This window comes from Acromyrmex echinatior, chromosome 15 (genome assembly GCF_024713525.1).
Source record: "Acromyrmex echinatior isolate Ae372 chromosome 15, ASM2471352v2, whole genome shotgun sequence".
Lineage (NCBI taxonomy): Eukaryota > Metazoa > Arthropoda > Insecta > Hymenoptera > Formicidae > Acromyrmex > Acromyrmex echinatior.
The window spans coordinates 9,796,786-9,821,773 of NC_141866.1; the positions used below are offsets into that span (position 1 = coordinate 9,796,786).

Genomic DNA, 24,988 nt, shown 5'->3' on the forward strand with positions numbered 1-24,988 from the left:
AAAAATAGAAATTTTTTATGTATATACAGGGTGTCCCTTTTTGCCAAGCGTTTTTGTGTAGATAGAGCAGATTAAAGTGAATCGAAAAGTCCTCTATCGTTTTGCAATTTTCGCAATAGTTAACAAGATATTAATTATACTAAAAATTGCCGAATATCAATCCTCAATAATTTTTTATTCAACTACTATCAACTTTAGAGAAAAAACTGCAAGAGATAAAAATTATTTTCTTCTCATAAAATTCTAAGAATTTTTTTCAGAATTTTTCATTAACTTTTTAGTATCGTATTTTCTTATTTTTATCAACATGAGAAAATACAGTATTAAAAAATTCTGAAAAAATTCAAAACTTTATGAGAAGAAAATAAATCATTTTTGTGCTGTTTTTCTGTAAAGTTGATAGTATTTGACACAAAAGCGCTTGGCAAAAACTTAGATGACTACATATATAGAATTCTATATATGTACATATAAAAGATTTTTCACGTTTTTATTCTGAGGAAAAAGTCACATGACTCTCTAGATAAATTCTAGAAAAAAGTTCAATTTTATTATTTTTAATAATTATAATTTGAATAAATCAATTAAAATCGATCGAAGCGGATCTTAGTGCCTAAGTAATTCACACATAGTTTAAATTTAATATCCTATTCTTGCAAAATTTACATATGTACATAAATATGTACATATAAATTCACATTGAAATACATAGTATGTACCAAAATTCGCTTGGACCGAAAATAGGATTCTCTTCATTGATTTATTATTTTTTTAACGCGACGCAACGTTAATTTATATCACACGTATTAATTTAAAGTTTTAACGCCGACACTTCCTGGCGATGATGGCGACGTCGTCGCAATGTGATACCAAAGAGCGCAGGTCCGCGCATCGAGAGATGGTCCACGAGGTCGGGAGAGACGCGGAGCCCGGAGGGCGTTGCGATTCTCTCGAAACGCGTCTCTTTCTTCGTGCAGTAGTCGACAGCGTCCCGCGGGTGGTCGCGATCGAAGTACCAGAGGCGGGAGAGCCGACGAACTGTAGGGAAGGGCAAAGAGGGTGTCCGCTCTCTCTCTCTCTCTTTCTCCTCTCTTTTTCTCTGAGTCTCTCTCTTTCCGTTTCTTTGTCTATTTTTCTGTCTTTCTCTTAAATTCTTCAACATATCGCCGTCTCCACTCCTTTCACCAGAAAAGAGAGACGTATGTAAAAAAAAAAAAATGCACCCTGCTCGTACCAGAAAATTGCTTGTGACTCTTCCAAGAGAGACGGTGACAAACGCAAGAAATTCTCGTCTCGCGCGTCTTTTGTATTTGTATAAATAGAGCGGGACACACCTCTCTCGGCGACGAAATACGAGAATCCCGGACGCGTCCCCGGAAACATCCCCGCGAAACTCCGGGAGGTCCGCGGCTACCCACAACAGTGTTTACGGTATACCGCGGAGTGATCGCGCCCACCAAGAAGATTCACGTCCCGCCGGGGGTAGTCCTCCTCCCGAGGGAGTCGGCGCTTCATCCCTCACCCTTACGATCCCGGCAGCTGCCAGTGGTACCCGGTCTGCCAATCTCCGTCGGCGGGATCCAGCAGCATCCCTCGATGTTGTCGCGTCAGGTATACCGCAAAGTGCATCGTCGCGATACTGGTGTATGTATCTCGTCCGTCGCGACGCAACGACGATGCGCGACGCGACCAGACCAGCTAATCGACAAGATATCGTCTCGTCGGTTTTCTCTAATTTCTAGACATTCCAATACGTGATTTTTAGATCTCGAATTCCGGATGTTTACGATATACGTATACATTGTGTATGTTGATGTTTGTACGTATATATGTGTGTATATACATATACGTGAGGACACGCGAAATGTCATACCATTTGGTTTATATATTGTATATAACACATTTTTAACATGATAGGTATACGAGACTGGTATAGAATTAATTACTAAAATTAAATGATATGACATTTCGTGCGTCACTTGGTATTTCGTGTTGCATTGCCTCGTTCAGTCACGCTACCGATGCCGACATCGGAAGCAAAAGGGATAGAGAGATATCTTCTGGAATCGTTGCACGAACATCTAATTCGTATTGCTAATGATGCTATTTCCAGCACGATAATGTGATTAACAATATCACACCAGCACTTTGCGTATGAAAAATCGAAACTCTCTTTAGAGCTTTTAGTTCTCGTGCCATAACGCTATCACACCTATGTGCGCATTCGATCGGAATTATTTAGATATCCTTCGTTTATTTCTCTCCAAAGCAACATTTGCTCGCTGTTATCTCTGTCGCGATCAATTCTTTAACTGTTTCACTACCACACCCATTGTCGCGTCTAGGGCTCCAATTGTTTCTTGTCCGGAAATTCATCAGCGGGGTTGAAACGGTTCTACTTCATTGCTCGTTTATTTGGTGACATATTTATATCTGTTTCTACCTATTGACTTTAATCTCGGTTCAATTTAGTCTTCTTACAACTACACTGAAAAAAAGAAGTCGAAATGTATTTGTAAACAAGTGTAATGTTTTATTCGATATTTATTGATAAAAAAAATTTGACTGTGATGAAAATACGCATTTCTGTGAAATATGTCTCATTAATTATAAAAAAGAAACGAAATGGTTTATTTGCTAGAAATAATATTTTACTCCGTCGTATTTAAACAAGGATTTATTAATGAAATAAACATTATATCCTACAAATAAATTTTAAGTATCTTTTTCTCGGTATAGAATAAGCTGAAGAATAAGTTGAACCAAAATTAATATTAACTCTTATACACGATTAGATTGTTCATGTCCTGCATTTTTCTTTTCTTCAAAAAATTGGAAGCATCAAATAATTAATTATAATACTTGTATAGAAATCTTTTAACTGCGCAATCTTACAAATACTTTTTAAAGACTGTTAAAACTGTGAAAGAACCACTTAAATAATTTTTGTATATTTGTTAAAATAATGAAAATTGACCCGGGACACGAATAACCCATCGTGTGTACTAAAGGATCGGAGAGTCATCGTGCGTAGGGTTAATGTACATTGGTGGAAATAGGCATTAGATATTCTATCCACTGTTGCATTCACTCGTGGCTCCAGGCTCCAAGATTAGAGCGGAGCGAGCAATTCGTCGCCTCCGGGAGTACGCGCGCGTGTCTAATCGCCACGCGCGTATCAGCGTCGCGAACACGTGTTCCACGCACGGTGTACTTATTTCGGTGCGACATCAGAAAATCGCGAAGCGAAGCGCAGAATTCTCCTCGCAGCTTTCCGCGGTCGTCTGCGGAACTCAGCGCAGGTCTTTAAAGCTATTACAGCAAAGTGATGACGAAAAGGGTTTCTCGGCGATTGGCCGAGGATGATCGATGAGCAGATAATGGATTTATTCACGGTACATTTCGCTCTTATGCGTCAGAAGAGAAGAGAAAAAGAGAGAAAAAGATGGATCCTCTGAGCACGATGCTTCGATGAAAGTGAATGGATCGATTAAAGAAAAATTCATAGATTTATATTCGGTGTTATCGTCTCTCGCAGATGATTTATTTTTAAATTAGACGCTTCCAGTTTTTTTTTTTTTTTTTTTTATATCATAATATCAAGAGGAACAATGAACAAAAATGCGCTCTATTTATTCTATATCCCTCATCTTTAACACTTCGACTGCCATACGGATTTTTGTATCGATTTCTTGGCGCCATGCTATTATTTTTTGTATAATATAATTTTAAATAAATTTTGTCATATTAAAATACGTGTTATTTCTAATAAAATTAGTTTTTAGTAAAGTTTTTGGCAAAGTTGATAAACTCCAGAATATACCATATAAAATCAAAATGCAAATTATCTCAGTTTTATATATATAATCTTAGTTTATATACAAAAAATAATAGATAAAAGTGTGTTAAGTTAACACTAAAATTGAAATGACGGCATTACAAACCCATATTATAGGTACGTTAGATACAGAATAAAAAACATTTTGTATTTGTATTAAAACCGGCTTGTTAAAATTTTTGTATTGAATTTTTATTTCCAATTGTATCAATGTTACATTTTTGTGTTAATTTTTACATAATATTTGTGTTACTTTCTACTCACCTTGCATTAAAATAACACGAAAATTTAGATTACAAATTTTTCAAAAAACTACACATACATAATGGTAGTCAAAGTGTAAACAAGAAGGAAAAAAATCGCTATTTAGTTTTGGAATCTAATTTTAGATTCTAATACAATCTAATATAATCTTACAAAAAAAATACGATCTTTGACTTTCTCGAAGTAATGGAACATTGTGCAGCTGTATTTGACAATAACGTCACGTCCAATACTTATGCCGTTTCGCGTAATATGCTTGGATTTCGCACGTATTGATACGGCGATATCTCTCTCGAGCTCGAGTTTCCACACAGCAGACTCTCACGAAACGACATAAGTTAGTCCGTTAGGAGCGAAAGCTCGGTATTTGCACTTTAATAAGCGAGATAACGGGGCCGCGCGTGCGTCTTCCGGGGAGGACTTTCCATGTAATATGAACGGACTCGTATAATTGAACGCGGAGAAGGCAGATTCGTAGTATTAGATGTACGTGCGCTCGCAATGTGCCGTTTCGACGAGGAGGACCGAAACGTGATGGGTCCATTGAAGCGTGGATTCGAGAGAGAAGAAGAGGTAACGCGTGAAAATAGCTCGTAGGAAATGTTTCGTAGCGATTTTAAAAGTTTATCTCTTCTACCAACTATATATATTACGATAATCCAATACTATCCATCACTGCGACGCTATCTCTACGTTTTCCGTCCAGAAGAAACCTTTCCTTCTGGTGAAAAATGACGAAGAAGACCTTTCACGGCAGAACGATCGTGCTGCGTAAATTTACGTAACGTCTCGACGGCGTTCGAACAAATAAATTTCATCTATTTCTGAGTCCAAGAAACTGTTTTTTTTATCAGGGAAATTGAAAATGATGAAATCAAGGAAAAATCAGGGAATTATCTGAGAAATTAAAATGCTTGAAAGAAGTTTGACATGCATACATCATATTTAGTTTTGGAATACTATTGACTTAACAATTAAATGCAAGCAGTGTCAGCAACATTAATAGTAATTTATATTAAATTGCTATATTAAATTGCTTTCTCAACAAAATATTTGTAACAGTTTCTCAAATCAGGACGAAAATACAAAAAATGTTTAAATATTATTGAATATCAGGAAAGACCATGAAATTTTATTTAGAAATCAGGAAAAAGAAATTTTAGGACGAGAAATTTTTGGCAATCTTGATAATTGTCAGTGTTGGTGTTATAAATATTATAAAATATTGTATGCTGAATATAATTATAAATATTATAAAATATTGTCTGGTGTAAAAACAACATGATTTAAAAGACATAATGTTAAATCCACATCATGTTGATGTTTACATCAACATCAATACGGCGAGAATGATATATAATACTCGTGGTGTTAAATCCACACCTATATTTTTTAGACTCACACCTATATTTTTAAATCCACACCCTTATTTTGCACGCTTCGTTGTACCCTGGCACGTGTCCGAGATGAAAGCAGCAAGGACATTTCCGCGTGGAACTTCGTATCGCCGCGGTTCTGAACGAACGATATTCGCCTTCCAAGATCCGCGCGCGTAATTCTCTCTCTCCCTCCCCCCCCCTCTCTCTCTCTCTCTCTCTCTCTCTCCGTCTTTGGCTGCTAAAGCGTAACGCTCGGCACACGCCAGGTAGCTGCGCTTTAATTACTCATTTTTCTTCACCGCTCCAAAAAGCCACCGATGTGTAATAGAGCCGGCGCAGGGCTCCTCCCGCCGCGCGCGCGCGCGCGGTCGGAGCGGAGCGGAGCGGAGCGGAATGGAGCGGCAGTGAATCCCGGCGACGCGCGAAGCGCGGACGTGCCTGGCGTGCGCGCGTTTTATCAGCCGGCTGGACGTTCGCATGTTTATACGGTACGAAATTTTTTTTTTTTAATCCAGCCGTTTACGCCGCTCGACATCTGATCTTGATCAACGCCTTGATCTGGATCGTCGGTCGTTCAAAAAGCATTTAAACCGCCGTAACAATTTACTCCCCGCCTTTCTCCAATCTTATCGTATTCGTGGTGTACACACGGTGTGCTCTCTCGCAGTGCTTTGTATGTATATCTGAGAGGGGGAGGGGGAGGGGGAGAGGGCTTTAAAATTCCAGTTCTTCTGGTTTAACGCGCGTGTATCTCACGCGCTAATTTTGACCAACGTCGACGGATACCGTCGGTTGTTCCATCTCTAACTTTTACTACTCGCCTCCGTTCAATTTTATTTTCGCATCGACGCGCTCGACGCGCAAAAAAGTTGTTAGATATACCGAGCTTATCGTTCGCGGTCAGTACTAAAAATAATATATACGTAAAAAAATGTAACGAATATATATATCTTTGTCACGATCCAACGATTCGACGTTTTTTACCTCCCGCAAGCCGTCGTTAAACGGTTCTCGCGAGATTCTCCGCGATAAAGGCCGATCTGATAAGGAACGACGTGTCATTCTCACGTAAGTGTCATCGTCTGCGTCCTTCACTCATTGCGTAGTTTCCGGCCCATGTACGATCGCGAGACGCCTCTCGCGACGCCTCTCGCGAGATTTTCGCCCACGTCGCATTGCGATGTGCTCGAACAATTCCAAAGATGAGAATAAGAAATTCGAAGTAATGTCATATTAACTGAAACATGACAAAAAGTGACTTATAATGAATTCAATCACTCGCTCTACACTATATTAATACATATTAAAGTTTGCTTTGTATAAAATATATCTAAATGCAACAGTGGCATAATACAATCAACTTTTACAATGAAATCATACATGTCCATTCTGTTAAATAACCTGGCAATATCGTTATCAAGTAATCAATCGTTTAAAATATTTACATATCTTTACTCACCTTTACTTTAACTTTATTTAACTTTGTTAATGTCATGTAGCTTTTAGTCTGCACTCACACGTCTAGCAATGTAAGTAAAGCGTTCGTTAATAAACTCGATCAATAATCGGGCAATATGTTGTCGAATTGACATTATTTTGACTTTCTTGTTTTTCTTGGAAACGCTACAGACGGTCTCCATCCATCATGCGATCCATCATGTCGATTTACGATTTGCGCAAATCTGCATCTCTTTGTCGATAAAGAGTCCGTTCTGAGATCGGTGGTGTCAAACCACGCGGTGGTGGCAACCGCGAATATGCTCAACAACAAACTCGTTTCTTCACGCTGTTCACACTCGGTAACGAGAGCCCGCGGAAGCCTACTCGCGTTAATTATCTCTCTTTCTCTCCCTCGTGGCTGAAAGATAATTCCTCGCGAATCTCGCGTCACGTTAAATCAGCGTTTTCTACCTATCGAGCTACCATGTTGTTTTCTAAAGAAACTACATTGAGAGAAAAGTTTTTGATACCTATGATTATAATAATAGGATAAAGTATTCGTGACTATTAGCTCCATTTTTATGGTTATCACTGCTATAATATTATAATAATTGTATTTATAGTTCTACGTACTAAGAAGAATGTATACTTGTCCCTGAAAATCATAATTTTGATATGTAGAATTGTAAATATAATTTTATATATATATATATTAGGTGTTGGAATTAATTCGTAGCGTTTTACAAGTGATGGGAAGTACTTTCATTAATGTATTTTTTAATGCTCATGTGAAATAAATAACATTCTTTCATTAAAAAACGCTACGAATTAATTCCAACACCTAATATATATATATATATATGTGTAGTTATTAATATAATCTATTATTGTAATCTAAAAAAAGAGTCTCATTCGTTTCATGTATTAAGAGAAAAATTTTTGATATTTGATAATTATTATTGTTACAATAATAATTATAAAAATGAATCCTTAATTATGATTTCACGAAATTGCACTCACAAATATCGAAAACTTTTCTCTTAATATATAAAACGAATGGGGCTCTTTTTTTTTAGACTACAATATAAAAATGGAGCCTCTTAACTATGCCTCTTCCATCACGAAATTGTACATACAAATATTAAAAACTTTTTTTTCAATATATGAAACGAATGGAAACTCTTTTTAAATTTAATGATGGAGTAATATGAAAAAATTTAATGATGCTGTAATATGAAAAAGATTTGAATTGGCTTCGTGTCGTGAATTCGCTTGAGAATTTTTTATTCTTCTTGGCCCCGTAGCTTTAAGTATTGTTACAGCAAATAGAGAAAGAGAGAGAGAGAGAGAGAGAGAGAGAGAGAGAGAGACTCAAGAACGTCATAAACTGGATTAAAATCTGTGTCGATGGCTCGTGATACAATTGCACGACATAATACTTTCTTCTTAGAGACGACTTTTCAGACATTCTCTGTACAACAGATCACAAACGCTCGATTCAACGCCGTTGGATTAAATGCCATCGTAAAAAACGACCTTCGCACGAAAAGAAGCTTACTTCTCCTTTTTCTTTTCTTTTTTTTTTATTTTCACCATTCTACTTTGACTGCGTTATCCATAAACTGTAATGACGTAATTTAAAAAAGAGCGTGTTTGATTTCCGAGTAGAGAGATAGCACGTCGTCGCGATATAAGTCATTTTCAATTTAAACCAACTCACAAGCCAGAAGGGTTCTTTAGACAGCTGTAAAAAATCTGAGAGAAGAGTTTGTGTGAAATCCAGTTAACCCTCCGGGGTTAACGTCAAAATATTAGGTGTTGGAATTAATTCGTAGCGTTTTACAAGTGATGGGAAGTACTTTCATTAATGTATTTTTTAATGCTCATATGAAATAAATAACATTCTTTCATTAAAAAACGCTACGAATTAATTCCAACACCTAATATAATACAATTATTAACGTTTGTGAGATCCTTTTGATTTGCTGACTAAAAGGCACTAATTAATTTCAAAGAATCAGAAACGAGTTGTATAAAAAAAAAATGAATACTAATTTATTTCAATAAGAATAATCCAAATTTGTGCACATACGTAACATAAAGAATACATAAATGAATAGACTCACCATCAGCTTCGGAAAATTAAAGCCAATAATTTACATCTCACTTTTATTGATAAATGCGCACATTTGGCATAATTTGCATTTGGCTCACATACGCTGTTAAAAATTTCATGGAATTTAATATATTTTTAAGTTACACAATTTGAACTTAATTTCATGACGTTACATTATAAATTTAATGTATTTAACTGTAACTGAAAAGTATATATTTGTGTACATGAAATTTAATTACTTTTCATAAATTTAATGTAACATTCATTAACATTTAATAACCACTGTAACTTAATTTTCAGTTAAAACATTCATTACTTTTAATTTCGTTCACAGCCACGAGCTTCATTTACATGTAAAGGAAGCTCGTGATTATATTTCTAACAGTGTATATTGCAGAATCTTAGAAAGAAATGCGTACGCTTAATTAATAAAAGTGAGACGTCAATAGAGATTTAAAATCTCGAAGATAGCAAAGTGCTTGGATTGAATTGGGAGAAATATTTTTGTCACGGACAAAGAGGTAAAACTTGTAGATCGTGAAATTCTTGATTTTCCTTCTCGAAGCGAGCTAGTCGCATATTTTAATGTTCCGCAACAGTACGATATTTGCATTCGTGCGAGAGAAAAACTACGCGGAAGCGCATACCACTGCACTCTGAAAAATAATTCCACTCGCGATCGCCCACGCCGCGGTTGGTCGGCGTGGTAATTATACTTACGATCTAGTTCCGGCATGTCGGCGACCTTCCTCCTCCGTTTCATCACAGAGGAATCTCACGATGTGAGTCGCGTTGACGTCAAGGTGGAAAACGAGCGTGATCTCGTCCTCGCGGATAAATTTAGCCCTTTAACGCGCGATTTTAGGGACGTCAATCCCTCTGACCTTTCCGAATATACGACGAGTGTGCCGCGGAATTTCTCTGGACTGGCAGAAGTGAAAAATTGGGATAAACACATCGGGAGAAGCTTCTCCGCACAAGAAAAAGCTCACGAGCTTCGGAAAGAACAATCGATGGCATTTCCAGGCAATTGTTTCAATCATCCTATACTCGGAGAAAAGGATACGGTATAGAAAAAAAAAATAGATTGGGTGGATCAACAAAGTTAGAACTTGCTGTGCGAGTTTAATCATCTATAACTAAGAAGATTCGATGGTTCAACAAAGAAATTACGTCTGTAAGCAATTAGTATGCTAATTCAGCTAATTCTTTGCTATTATATAAAAATTATTATATGAAAATTATTACATAACATAAAAAGCTTCCTTCATTACAATTTACTGCAATTTATTGACAACTTCGTTAATTTAATTTACGTTTTAAAAAATTACAATTATAAATTTGTCGAATCAATGAAGTTTTTAGTTGTTTTAACAAATCTTTCTTTATGTATTTATATATAAAAGCAATTACAAAGGTGATAATTATACAAGTTTTATATGTAAAATTAATATACACACATAATTTAATAAACTATTCTATAGTTATCGCAATTGTAAAATAATGCAATTCAATCGTGCACATTTTATTCGTGTACATTAATTCTACGTACATTCTGCGTATAAAACTTATATAAAGTTGCTATCGTTGCAACTGTTTTTCTTTGAGTGTAAAAGTTGGATTAAACGCAACTCGCACAAATCCCTTGCGGCCTCCGTTATTTTTTTTTTCCAATAAAATAAAACGTAATATTCCGAGTGAGACAACGGTGATAACAAGTACGATAACGTTTTTTCAAAAAAATCGCCCAGGTATAAATATCAAAATAGGTCACCCGCAGCCAAATGCACGATCGAGCGAGATTTCCCAGCGCGAGCTGTCCGAGCAGCGGCGTAATGAAGACGAAGAGGAGAAAAAAATTGCAATAACGTAACAAAGAATTTGATTTGAAAAATCGCGACGTAATCGCGCGTTCTCGTCGAGTCTACCGACACGCGACAGAAGCCAACCAACTCGATCGCGTGAGATCCAAGAGGGGGACACGTTGCCGCCGCTCGAAATTAATTCGATCGGCGTCGATTGACTCGCATTATTCGTTGTGGCACGTCGCGATATGGGTCGGACGGACGGACATTGTTACGTGACACACGAGGCCGAGGTGGAAGCTGCGCTAGATGGGAAAATGAAACGAGGGAGAAAAGAGACGTGACGGGGCTGCGTTACGAGATGAATGAATAGTATTATCGCGCATTCGCGGCGCGTGGCTAAACGGCGACTTCACTTCGGGATTATCTGATACATCCGAGCACGATTTTTCAATCGAAAAACGATACTTGCGGAAGCATTGTAATTAAAACACACCCATTCGCGTTTTACGCGTTTTACGCGCGTGGAATTATGTGCGATGTAATTACCTGTATAATTAAAGTAGCGCGTTTCTTTTTTTGCGACAAAGACAAAAAACGCAGAAGATCGTATCGCTGAATACGAGAAGATACCTAATAGGTATCTGTATCTTTTCTTTAATCCCCCCTAGAGTAAATTTTTTGTAATCGGTTTCCTGATAGTCACGCTATTCTGACTGTGCTTAACTCTTGGTATGTAATCTAGAATTTGCCTAATGTTTTTTTTTCAAAATATTTGACTCGTGTGCGTGAAAGATACACACGACGTGCAGATAATAAATATTATTTCTACGCCGCATATATAAATGTAGATACTCATCGTCGCCATGAGTTCGTAAAATGTTTTTATAACATAATATAATTTTAAGTAAATTATTCATATTAGAATTTTCTATTAAAAAATGTGCTTTTTAAGTGAAAATTTTCAGCTAAATTAATAGGCTTTCTCAAAATTATATAATATTATAATCAATGCAAAGTAGTCTTGATTCAGTAAATATATAAATGGTGTATTGAAAAAAATTTACAAAATCTGAATACATATTTCTTTGAATAATACTATAGTAAAAATAAACATTTACTTACTTACCGTAAATATTTACACAATAAAAGTGATAATTAAATCAAAATGAATAGTTTTTGTATCAAATAAATATATGTTTACATTTAGTGAATATTTACTTAGTATTATTCCGATAAATATTTATTAAAATTTTTCAGTGTAATAAATAGAAAATATATATGTATTTAAATTTATACATGCGATGTCCTGGAACCACATAGGTTTACATCCAATTAAATACACACAGAACAGCCAAAATGTTAATATCGATTTTTCTCTAAGAATCTAAATTGGGATTGAAATCCGTTCGCAAGATTTGCATGGTTCACACGATATTCGCTCTTAAATATGCAATCTGACCTTACTAATTTTGTGCGCGGTTTTTAATGCATCCAGAATTGGCGCGTCGTAAAATAATTTCATACGAGCGTGTACTAACCCGTCACATCGGATCGATCATTTTAATACACCTTCGTTCTCACTTTTTCCGAGAAACTGACATACGATGAAAACGATTCGACTGTCACTGTACGTACATGTACCAGTCCGGAGGGCATCGATTACCATTCGTTAGTGGCAGAAAGAAGAGCGTTGCAGTTCGCGAGTGTGTCCAGTGCGATTCTCACAGCTCTCACAGTGTTCTTCTCTTCCTCGTCAAGAAGATACGCGATCTCACGAGTGTGAGGAACGAAGATATAGCGCGAGTGAAATGACGTGGTCCAGAGACGTTAATTTCAGAATTTTTCTTTTTCTCATTAACATGATACGCGACAAGTGCTAGAAACGAAGATATAGCGCGAGTGAAGCGACGTGGTCCAGAGACGACGTTAATTTCAGAAATCCACCGCCGGAGATGCCGCGATCTCTCGCCGCACGCGCGCACACGCGCGTGAGCAATTCAATTAAGGAAGCGCAGACGTGCGTGCCCGCTCGAGCCTGATCGCGCAGCGAGATAATTTACGTCGTACTCCTCCCCGTGGGATGAATGAACGTGACCCACGCATTTTTTCCTCCCGCTCGGGTCACGACGCAGAGAGAAGAAGAAGAAGGAAAAAGAGGGGTAGAGAGAGAGGAGGCGAGCGAAGGACTAAAGAGACGAGGGTGGGGCGCGTGTAAGAATTGTACGGACTTCAAAGCGTCCGATAAGACCCGCCCGTCGTGATATCGAGCACCGAAGGGATCCCGAATAATTCGCGCCCGCGATCTCTTCTTATCTCTCGCGACGAGGAATCGAATATCCTTGACTGCCAGGCGACGTCCGATTTATAGCGTGTGTTGCGCACGCGAACGATGTGTCACTCATCAAGATAGATTAAGAACAAGGAAAACAACGACGCGTTGCGCGCTGATCGTCCGCAAAGATCGCCAGCGCACGCCGTGATAATCCTTCAGCGTCTTTTCTACCGTAATGTAAAGATAAAAGTGTGCGTGTATACAACACACAGATTTCCGGTCTTACTCGCGCGAGGATCGAGCGTATCGGCGCGTATCGGTCCCCCGATTTCCCGCGCGGAAGCGTCTCGCGATTTCACGAGTGAGATAGTAAAATCGTTACAGTCTAGAGAGAGGGGAGGAAAAGAAACGAGGAGGTGAGAAGAGATGAGCCGAGGGCATCTGCTCAGCGTGACACACGCCAATGGTCTCTCCCCCCCCCCCCCGCGATACGGATAGATGCGACGTGGGAGGATCGTTATCGGACGGGTAATAAGGTCGAGAGCAATTGAACTCTTGGCGCGACGTCGGTGGATTTTCTCGTTGATCCAGAAGAACGGACGACGTCGCCTTCCGTCGATTATGGAGAAGAAAAGTGGAGGAGAGGCACGGCCGAAGATCGAGATCGTACGGGTCTCGTCCATCGAACGTAGCCACTTCCGACCGCTGGACGGGGTGCAGCTACGAGCGACCTACAGCCACGTGCGAGTGGGTACTTACTGCCCGGAACCGGAAGCGGCCGGCGGACCGACCGAGAACAAGCCGCTCGTGCCGATCGAACAGACGCGACGCTTCAAGAAGTGAGTCTTTTCGTCACTTCTCCTCGATCAATATTAAGGCCGGAGCACAGATCTTTGCGTAACATGTAATAAAGTATTAAAAAAATCAACCCTCACAGGAAAAAATGTTTGGTTGATTTAATTAGAATTCTGGTGGACAATGAACGATCCAGAATTCTAGTTGAAACAATCAACATTCAGTATAGATCTAAGCAGAAATCTAGTAGACACACACACACACACACACTTATAACTAAAATTCTGAATCATTATTTTCTACCAAAATTCCAGTTAATTCAATCAAATCATTTTTTTCCGTGCTCCAATTAGTCTTTCATGGAAAGAAATGAAATAAAGTTTTGATTCATTTTCTTATATATTGTTAGACAAACGTAAGCACAATAAATGTAGTAAACTTTAAGTCTTAAGGAATTGACCAATTAATTATTCTTCTCACATTCGACTGTGATTGATTAATTTCTTATGGCTTAAGGCTTAAAGCTTAGCTAATATCCTAGTAGAAAGCTCATTATCCTAGACTCTATGGTCTTACTTTCATCACGAAAAAAACGCGAAATATTTTGTTATCGCGATAGGGCGTAATCAGTTTTGCGAAGATAACAACTGTCTAGCCGATCGATAATGCCATTTTTTTTATCTTGTGTCTCATATCTAATGTGTCGAGATATCTAATAAATTGTAAAAAATAGATTTTTTATTATTAATTCGTTTTTAATATTGCACGAAATAGAACTATTTGAAAAATACTATATCTTTATAGAAATTTGGGACCAGTATCAAGACTGCTGAGACGTCGTCATAACGCGACATGCCTTGCCACCAAATCCTGTGATAACATTTATAGCGTGAATAGGAATAGTAATTCTCTGGACTGGAGAGTCAACCAGAACGCCAACGAACAAGGTAATTCATTAACTGTGACTCATAACATAGTTAACGAACTGGAGAACTCAGGAGTCGGTCATTCAATTACGGCTTGTTCACTTCTTTCAAATTTTATTTTTTTTTCTTGATAATTGCACATCTAAATTTCTTTCTCGATATAATTTATATACAATAAATCCATTAAAAAAAACTTTTTTTATTTAAAAAGATAATGCCTACTATATAGCTAAGAAAAAACAAATTTCCAAAAAAAAAAGTTTAAATATTTGGAGTCATTAAAATTTGTAATATTTCAAAATGCAATGTTGGTATAATAATCGATTATAGAAAAATAAAAGTATCTTCTTTTAAAGTATGTTCTTTATATGCGTTTTGTCTTTTTTTCTTTATATTTCATCTTTTATAAGCAACTAAAAACTTATCATTTCAATTCATAAAATTGAATTCGATTTTCATCTTCCATACAAGGGAGAAATGTTTATCAAGTTCAGTTTCATTAGATAGATTAAATCAAATTAATTAAATTAGTTAAACGAGTAAAATACTTTCGTCATTTCTGCGGATGCGACTTGTGGAAAGATGTAATTTTGAAGCTTCGATTTGTCATTTTTCGTTCTTTTCCCTTCCAGATCTACAAGCTAGACAAAGCAGCAGCCTAGACTGGAGAGTAGGAAGATCCGTCACTTTCAGCTCCAACCAACTCCACTGGGGAAATACGACGCGAAGCGCCGAACAGCTTTCCAGAAGCACGCCTCTCACTTCCGATCATCTTCAGACACCGAGCACGAGGTATGCTAATCCACGTCGATGCACCTCGCGTGCAAACTCGTTTCATGCACGCAACGAAAGCAAATAATTTATGACAAGCTCCTCTGAGAGTGCGGCCGCCGAGCAGAAAAGTATAACGGTAGACTTTTGCGAGTCAAGAAGAAATCAGCGGGCAGTAATAATGGGATGAGGGCGGGGGAGGTTTAGCGAGAAGCAAATCGCGATAACGTCGTGTACACACAATGCACACGCAACGAGATGGATACCAAGAAAACGCATTATTCGGTTACATTGGAAACAGCAATTAATTTGCTAAAAAACAAAGCGGGTAACAACATTCGCTCGGAAGACATGCGATGGGAATGTAAAACTCGACGGAAACGCAGTTCGCCGCGGAAAAAGAAGATAAATTGATTACACTTTTATGAAATAATTAGCGAAGTGAAAACTGCGCGATGTGGGTTCCATTTATTCTGGGATTCAAAATACATATAATTAACATATTGACATAAAAAGAAAAGCACATTTAAAATTCCACATATCGCTTTTTTATTTCAAAAGTAACGCAATCCAGAAAATTAGAATTTCCCAGAAAAGGAGAAAAATTATTTATCAATTTTCTAAAAAATTATTGACAAATCATGTAATCGATAAAAATAATATATACTTAATATATGATCAAATGTCATATTTGCCATTTTCACTTCACAACTTAAATAAACCCTTCTTGAATTTTGACAATTTTTTTAATTATTCTTCTTGAGTCGTGATGATTTTTATAAAATTGGAAGCATCAGAATCGAGAAAAATACATAAAGAAAATGTTTATAAAAACCTACATTAAAAAGTAAATTTTTTAATGAAGCAACATTTGCCATCGATAGAATAGATTTATATTTGTAAAACATATTTTAAACTGAATTATAATATATCTAACCAAAAAAACGAAACAAGTTATAGGAAACAAGTTATACGATAACTGTCGAAATGAAATAAATGTAATTTTGTATTAATTTGAAATAAGAGGAGAGTTTTCGTTACATTTTACAAGTGTACTCTATCAAATGCAAATATTGATTTATTGAAAAATGTATTTTACAAGGATTTTTATTATCTATGTATTTCTTCGCTTTTGACATCATCAGCCTAAATATCCGTAGTGAATGTTCATAAAAGCCTAAAATTAGTTCACTTTTGATGATTTTGATAAAATAATATTTACCTATACTGCTTATGATAATAATTTCAAAGTTATATTTTTTAATTATGACACTTTTAAAGTGAAAGAATAATATAGTAAACATCTCAAAGAGAGAAAAAGGCGTTTGAAAAATTTGTTGTCAATTATAAATCATTTTCATTATATTATATTTCCCTCGTGTCGGATATAAGTATCATCAGATGGTGGTGAGTGACAAAAGTATCACTTTAGATCGAAACTTGTGTCGCTATTGAGACGACTCTCCCCACGCCTGTCCCGACCAGGAAGTAAAGGTTCACTGCAGTCGTCGCCGACAATTTGCCCCTGGGTCCAAGTCGAATACTCGACGGAATCGATCGAGGGAGGCAAGCGAGAGGAGTCGCAGGAGAACGATGCCAGCTTCCAGCAGGAATTGCAGTTGAACGAGCTGCGGAAACGGATGGCCGGGATTGCCTCCACGTCCCAGGTGATTGGTAATCTGCGTAAATGTCCCGTTCCGTCCCGTCACGCGCAATAATCGATAGTCGTCTAATTATGCATCCATCGTCTAATAATGGGCCCGTCGACTCGTATAAGGAAAGTCAGCAAAAGGAATATAGAGCTGACAGCGAAAATAATTGTAATACATTTTCGATGCCTGGCTATATATTTCTTTTAGCGTATAATGTTAAAAATATAATTATTATTATTATCATTATTATTGCTAATTATTATAGCATAATAATTATATAAATGGAGCTCTTAATCATAATTATTTTATTCAATTATATATAATCATAAATACAAAACACTTTTTCTCAATCAGTGTGAAAGTGTAATAATTTTAATAAGATTGCGATTTATCGTTAACTTTTTTTCCAGGAATTAGACTCGTGATAATCTCAATAATATTCATAATAATGTAACTTTACATTTATAACAATCTTAAAAAATTCTCGACTCTAATCGACATTTGCTCTGAAATTTTCTTTTGCAGGTATTTGCGAGTTCAGCGTACTTTAAATTAGTTGTATACATCTTTATCTAAAATTAACGTAATTAAATGACAGAAACTTGATTTTCTTCATTTTGAATGTCAAAAACCGAGAATATGTAATTCAAAATTAAGTAAGGTAAAAAATATTTGTTATGAATAATTTTTCACAAAGCAATTTTTAAAAATGTCCGGATTCACCGCGAATATCAATTAGGATTAAATAAAACATCCTCTGATCTTCTTATTGTAATAGCTAGATTAAAAAAATAAGACAATTTTGAAGCTCGACCGATTGTTCGATCTTCTTATTGTAATAGTTAAGTAACGATCAATCAGACGAACGAATTTACGATCGCTTAAAGATTGCCCGATGGCGTCATCCGGAACGGAGCTGTATCGTAGGTGCGCCCATTAATAGCTTCCGGCACGATTGCTCGAAATAGAATACGATGAGAGGAAAAACGCGGCGGATAACTCTCCATTTATTTCGTCGAATGATTGAACTCTTAGCGCGTCCTTAAGCCATTCATCCCGATTCGCACCAAGTTACAATCTCGCCGCGTCGTCGCGGTGTTCGCACTAAAACAGGTTTTATTATCTGTCAGATCACAACAAAGACCACTACTAAGGATGGCACAGGACAGAATTTGCCACGACCCAGGATTCAAGTGCAGGAACCCGAATCCGAATGTAACCATCGGAACGTCCACACAGCGTAAGCTTTCACTCTTCTCTCGCTCTTTCTTCTTTCTCCTCTTCCTCTTCCCTGCAACTAAATTCGGCTTGGGAGATTTTATACCATCTGTATAGAATTGCGTAGATTCTTAGAAGAAAAAAAAAATGAAGCGTGTACATTGATTCCCCGTCGCGTACACTAAGCGCAATATCCAACATCTACGTCCAACATCTACGAATACATGCGTTTCATAAGTTCCAAGGATGAGCGAAAGAAAAGTTTCCGGATGCTGCGAACAATACGTATAAAATGTGAGGGAGACTTTTCTTTCGATATTCATCCCGCTAACGCAATTCCCTCGCTGCACTCACATTCACTCAACTTCACGACTGCATGTGAATCTTACGTTTGCTGTGATTCTCGCAAATGAAACGAAAGATTTTCTTTTATGCCATGTATATACCACATCCAATAAACAATTATATGTCTCCTGCATTGTAATATTAATCTACACCCTAGCAAAATCATTGCAAGACTTTCATAACTTAAGCACATAAATCGCTAACCAATGATTTTTTGAACGTAATATCTACTGGAAAAACCCTGTCTAAAAATTAGAAACATTTTTTATAACTGGAATATATCTATATAATGAGAAAAGAATTCATATGTTAATCACAATTTTTTTTCTTTAATATTTGTCAATAAAGCAATTCACATATAATTATAAAAACATTCTTCGTGTACAAATAATATAATGTTTTATGTTTTTAAAGAAAAAAATAAGATATTCTCTCTTCTAATATAATAACATTAAAACGAATGTTGTACTAATTCGCAAAACAAATCGAACATTTTGTATATCAATCGCTAAAATAATTTGTATATAATTTACAATTTTATAGAATAACTGCCTTTTCTCATGTTTAATATTTGTTATTGAAGCAATTTATATAATATACATAATTGTGAAGATATTCTTCGTGCAGATAATTTTTGTAAGGATCCATATAAATATACATTTGATTCTAAATGTAGAAAGAAATATTTCTTAATAGTTATATAATATTTAATTTATATATTACAATTTTTGCACGTTTCGACTGATATCTTTATATATATATATATATATATATATATATATATATATATATATATATATATCATTCTCTTTTTATATTTTCATTCAAATATTATCATCCATTTAAATCAGGTTTCATAAAAATTTATGCGTATGTGATATATTTGTTTTTTTTTTTTTCAATAAAAAAAAACACGAGACTAGAATGTTATATTTAAAGGAAAACTATTTCACTCACAAAGAGAATGTTGTTGTCTTAATTCGGAAAAATATAATATTGGTCGATTGCCACGAAACAATAATGCCGGATTTAAAACATGAATCTTTTTATTCTTTTTAATCTTTTCAACAGAATAATATTGAACCAACAAATCATACAAAGAATCATGCTACTCGTAATATGTACATAGGAAAGTGTAAGAATAGCCATCATAAAAATGATTCAAGTATTTATGAAGACGACATATCATGACTGATCTATAGACTAGACAAAGATGATTATCTTGTATTGGGATTTGAATTAGAATACCTTCCTGCGCACCAGGATCCACAAAATCTATCGTGTCTCCTATTTTCGGTGTGCCTTTGGCATCTTGTGTATGGAACTGTATTATCACATCGAGCAGAAACTCGCCATTCTCACTGGCAGAATCATCCTCGTTGTCATTGGTCAGTGTACCACTATGAGACAACATCTCATCTGAAGACGAGGAAGTTTCATCTACGATATGCTCGTGTTTATTCGAGTGCATACCAACATCTGATTGACTATCGAGGTATCTGGCTACCTTTCTTTTATCAGATGAATTTACTGGGGAAGCATCATCGGTTCGTTCTCTTTTCAATTCTCGACGCGTTTTATTTGTGTCCGGGTTGACCTCACTAGTCGAGAAATCTGAGGTCAACGTCCGCGTTGATTCGTCTGAAGTATCTTTCAATAACGATTTGTCATATAGCAATGTATAACAGCCCGACGACCATCTCTGTAACTCTAACGTCATCTTAGGTCTCTTTGTTTTTTCAGGCACCAAATCGAGTCCTGTATATTTCTTCAACAATTGAAAGAAGGAGATAGATTTAAATAGATCACAGAAATCTCTCAATAGTTTCGGCAAGGTTTGTTCGTCAGCTATTTCATAGTGACGTATATCCGGCGGGCCTGTCATCCGCCAGCTGATATCCTGCGATGTTAAATCATTCGCAATTTGTTGATACACAGATTCTTTCAAGAAGCTTTTAAGAAACGTATAAGATGATATCTCGACATCCTCTTGAATTTGGTCCATTATGTTGCGTTCCAGATAATCATTGGCAACCCAGGAGTGCAAGTTCACTTTGGTAGAACTCGGTTCCAGGAAAGCTGGTTTGGCTGGTTCGTGTCTGGGTGATTTATGGAAATCCTTTTTTAACGGGCCGTGAAACCAACCATTGATCGACCACCTGCACTTGTCATGTGCCAATACCTCGGCTACTTGATGATAAGAATTTTCCACTACTTCGAAGAACACCAGGGAGTTATATTCTGGAATTAATGATTTCACTATCTTCCTAGGTGAACCTTCTTCGTCCGTATCGAAAAGATCTAAAGCACCACCATCTTTCTCTGACCAATCATCAGTTAGATACAATATATAAGCGATTCTTCTATCAATCATGTTATCATCGTGACATAACAAACGATCTGTATTATGATAACGGGCGCTCGACATCAAGACCTTTCCGTTTAGCTCAATGTTCATATTGCGGCTCATCCATGATATCAGATCTTTCCGAAAAGATCTGTTCAGCATTTGAATATACTTGTCAGTAAAGTAATGCAGATCCTCAGTTTTTTCAAACTGATAGAGATCAAGGACTTTGCGTATATAATCATGACGTTCCAATTCGCTTTTTAAGTTCTCTAAGATCTTCTCGTCTCTTAAGAAGTTTGATATCTTACACACTTTGAAAGGCTTCGATATGATCTCTAGATTGGCGCTCTTAAAATCGCTTTGGGAGTGCCAGTGTTTTTTGAATTCTTCTTGAAATTTAGTATCGTATATGTGCTCCGAAAATAACTGATCCGCCATACTCTCAATTTTTTCTTGTTAAATTTAAAGACAAACTAGTTTCTGTCAAATCTAACATAAAAATCTTAAATCTACAAATCTTTCTTCCTTAATTACAACTTTTCGATAAAAAAGATACTCATGTTATGCACACGACGCTATTAAAATTCTTCTAAGCTTGCTTAATTCTTTACAATATAAAGCATGCTGCACCGTTTGACCTAACCTCTTTACGGATTTCAATTCGTCGATCCCGTTGGCAAAGTCTTGTCGGCGTGTCTTCAGGACGACATCGGGATCCTGGGTGTCTAATCCTAGGAGATGTCCTCGTCGAACAGAAATGTCAATCAATCGTCCTGGTAGGTAAATCCACGTGGTATCCTAATCGTGCCACGTGTGTCCTGCGAACAGCAAGTCAAGACGCCATTAAACCGTCCACGAAACCGTCACTCGGGACGATTATTACGATCAGACAATTCGGACAATTCTATTGAATTCTACGTACCATAGAAATTGCGGTTGGGATTTCACAGAAACTTTCTCGTACCTCCGTAACATAACATACGCGGCGACACCAATAATAAAAATAATATCAATCTAGCATAGTAGCACCTCTAGCGGCTCGAATAATCATTCATGTACTAACCTTTCGAAAAATATCCTTTCCATCGAAGGTTGCTCCAGAGGACACGATCTGTGTATGTACGCCAACATTAGCAAATATTAACACAACTGTATATCCATGCATAATTATCTATATGAATATAAAACAATATTTAACGAATGCACATAAAATTGGCATGCATTAATCATGAGTCTGTTCTTTTTAGCTGAACTTCTTGCACAGTTCATCTTTCCTCCTTTTCTCTTCACGTTGGAGACAAAAAATGTACCTTGTGGAACTGCAAAAAGTTTAGCTAAAAAGAACAAGCCTCATATTATCCAAAGCCTGTTCTACAATGCGTTCTTTGTTTCCTGCTTTTTATCTTTTGCTTTTTTCTCCTTTGCAACCGTTTTATTGATAATTATCCCAGATAACATTTACATTGCATAAGATATCTAAAGACATCTTTTAGACATAAGACGTCCAAAAGATGTCTTTTAGATATTTTATGCAACCCAGCAAAGAATGGATTAAAATGGATTGAAATTTTTTTCTATCCGAATGCATATTTTAAATAGCGAATTTTTTTTTGTGGATTTAATTGGATTCAATTGGATGCAATTGGATTGAAAAATTGCATTTTCTATTCAAAATTTTGAATTGAACATATTCACAAGCATAAAAAAAGCTAATATTATTTTTAGATTGAAAGGCATAGAGATATGCTCCATTCCTAGTAAATGAATAAAAATGCATTCAGAATTGAAAAGCATTCATTTTAACATTCGTGAATCAATATTTCTGAAAATCTGAATCCATTTCAATTCATTTCAATCCATTCTCATTTGCTGGGAACATAAATGTTATCTGGGATATTTCCTGCTACGTATTTCTTTCGAAGTTCGTTAATTTTTATCTCGGGCGACATAAAACAAAAAACTGGATAAGAAGCAAGATGTAAAAAACAGTAAAAAGCAAGTAATAAAAAACAAAAAGCACATTATAGAATAGGCTTAAAGCTTGAAAGCGGCAGAAATGTAACTTTCGCGATGAGCACTTCATCTGGAAACGAGGTGAAAAATGCAAAAGTGATCGAATTTATTAGAATATTTCTAATTTTATCGGTCAACACGTAATATATTTGCTGACTTGTGATTTTCACGTCGTTCGAAGATACGCAATCGACCTCCAGTTGTAAAGAACAAACCTTATGGTGTACATCCAAGGACTTCGATTCTTTCTCTCGGTTACTTTTATAAAATTTCCAAAAATTCAAATTATATTTTTACGTCTTTAAAAATTTAGTTGTAAGCAGACGTAAGGTTTAGTCGTTAATCGCGCACGGACTATAAACATTAATGTAAAAAGATGATCCTTTCTCAGTTTGTGAAAATTTCCGAGGAAAAGAATCGAAATCCTTGGGTATGCATACGTTCGAACTGTTTGAAATTGGCGCCGCTTCGGCGCTGCGCTGTCGGGCCGTTGGGTGGCGCTGGCGTCGCCGTGGCAACATGGCGGGCGCGTGTCACATTTGACGGGTGCCGTTGCGTGGTCGCGTGGAGAGAAGAGACTCTCGGAGTACGGTCCTGGGACCGCTGTGAATCGGCTCCGAGTGACCGAGTGTGGTGCGTCGCGACGCGACGGACGCGTGACGTCCGACATCGTCGCGAGGAAATCATCCGGCCGGCCATCCTGGAGCCCGACACCTGGGGGACGCATTCATATCGTGAGTAAATAATGCGTTTCGCGCAACATGACAAGTCCCGGCCGCGAACTTACGCGGTCCCGTTCCCTCGCCGACGTCTTTCCTCGTCGAGACGCGATTCCATCGATTCCCACGTCGTCGCGGTGTACGTGCAAGTTGCCTGTGTTTGTTGCGTCGCCAACGCCGAAGCTGAGGGTGGGGTTCTTCCGGAGTCGCGGATAAACACGCGTCCCCAGGACACGCAAGACCTTCGCAGGACCGGAAATCTACCAGTGTCCTCTCGTTTGTGCCGTAAACAGGTGTTTGCAGTTGGTTATATCGTTAATATTCCACGCCGGTCTCTCCAGGCGACATTTTCGAAAACCTTCTAGATATCCTTCTTATCTGTAGATTTCGGAGCTGGACGACTGCGCCTATTCAGGCTGCTTTCCTTTTTGGACGGTTGACGCGAACGTTCTATCCTTCTTAGCATTCAATGAATAATGATTCATTCATTCAATATGTATAAAGCCAGAACGATACTTACTTGTGTCTCCTAAAAGGAAAACAGCCTCAAAGTATTTCAATGATAAGGGCAAAAAATCTGAAGGACAAAGATCGGAGTTATCTTTTCTATCCGAGATTCGGAATCATTTTACTCCAATTTAATCGATATGTGTACTGAGGGTCAATTGTTTATCTTAAAAGCAGGCGAAAATTACAAAAGTGGACAAATTTATTAGGGATCAATGAATTAAATTATAGTGGCATTCTGAGAGACGCTGTTAGCGTTATTTGTGTCTACTAATATATGATGGAGACAGAATGATGTAAATAACGCTAATACGTCTTCCCGAAGGCACCCTATAAATATTCTAGTAAATTTATAATTTTTTTGGTCAACATCTAGTGAATTCACTTTTGACATTTTCACCTGAGATCTGTTCTTTCTTCCTGCACTAAACTATTCTAGAACTCTCTTTCTCGCTTTTGCCAAATCAAACATGTACCTTATTTTAAGTTCCAAAAGTGTACACAAATTTGACCACAGAAAAGACCTAAGTTTCAGACCTGGTTACAAGACAAGTAGTAATCCCCTATTTACATGG

The 24,988-nt window shown here is 37.0% G+C and overlaps 2 protein-coding genes and 1 long non-coding RNA gene across 4 annotated transcripts in view; 2 read left to right on the forward strand and 1 right to left on the reverse strand.

The window, feature by feature from the left end:
- Positions 1-53: 53 nt before the first annotated feature.
- LOC147907273 (uncharacterized) lies at positions 54-13,004 on the forward strand. Its single transcript, XR_015547555.1, has 3 exons — positions 54-1,611; positions 1,766-1,819; positions 12,437-13,004. It is a non-coding gene; the product is annotated as an uncharacterized LOC147907273 (long non-coding RNA).
- Positions 13,005-13,150: 146 nt separating this feature from the next.
- Positions 13,151-24,988, forward strand: part of LOC105145798 (uncharacterized) — a 40,930-nt gene continuing 29,092 nt past the window's right edge. The window contains exons 1-5 of the mRNA XM_011055613.2: positions 13,151-13,956; positions 14,717-14,859; positions 15,471-15,630; positions 17,042-17,276; positions 18,392-18,501. Of these exons, the coding sequence (XP_011053915.2) occupies positions 13,616-13,956; positions 14,717-14,859; positions 15,471-15,630; positions 17,042-17,276; positions 18,392-18,501 (989 nt within the window). The 5' untranslated portion in view covers positions 13,151-13,615. The remainder of the gene's footprint in view (positions 13,957-14,716; positions 14,860-15,470; positions 15,631-17,041; positions 17,277-18,391; positions 18,502-24,988) is intronic.
- sud1 (Prolyl 3-hydroxylase sud1) lies at positions 19,132-23,845 on the reverse strand. 2 transcript variants are annotated; one of them, XM_087413845.1, is made up of 4 exons: positions 23,628-23,845; positions 22,238-22,285; positions 22,097-22,138; positions 19,132-21,992 (listed from the first exon to the last, which is right to left on the reverse strand). In XM_087413845.1, exon 4 carries the CDS (start codon positions 21,610-21,612, stop codon positions 19,933-19,935), a length of 1,680 nt encoding a protein of 559 aa, XP_087269971.1. In that variant the 5' UTR covers positions 21,613-21,992; positions 22,097-22,138; positions 22,238-22,285; positions 23,628-23,845; the 3' UTR covers positions 19,132-19,932. The 2 variants fall into 2 exon arrangements, with proteins under 2 accessions (XP_087269971.1, XP_087269970.1); XM_087413844.1 differs by having other exon boundaries at positions 22,238-23,845.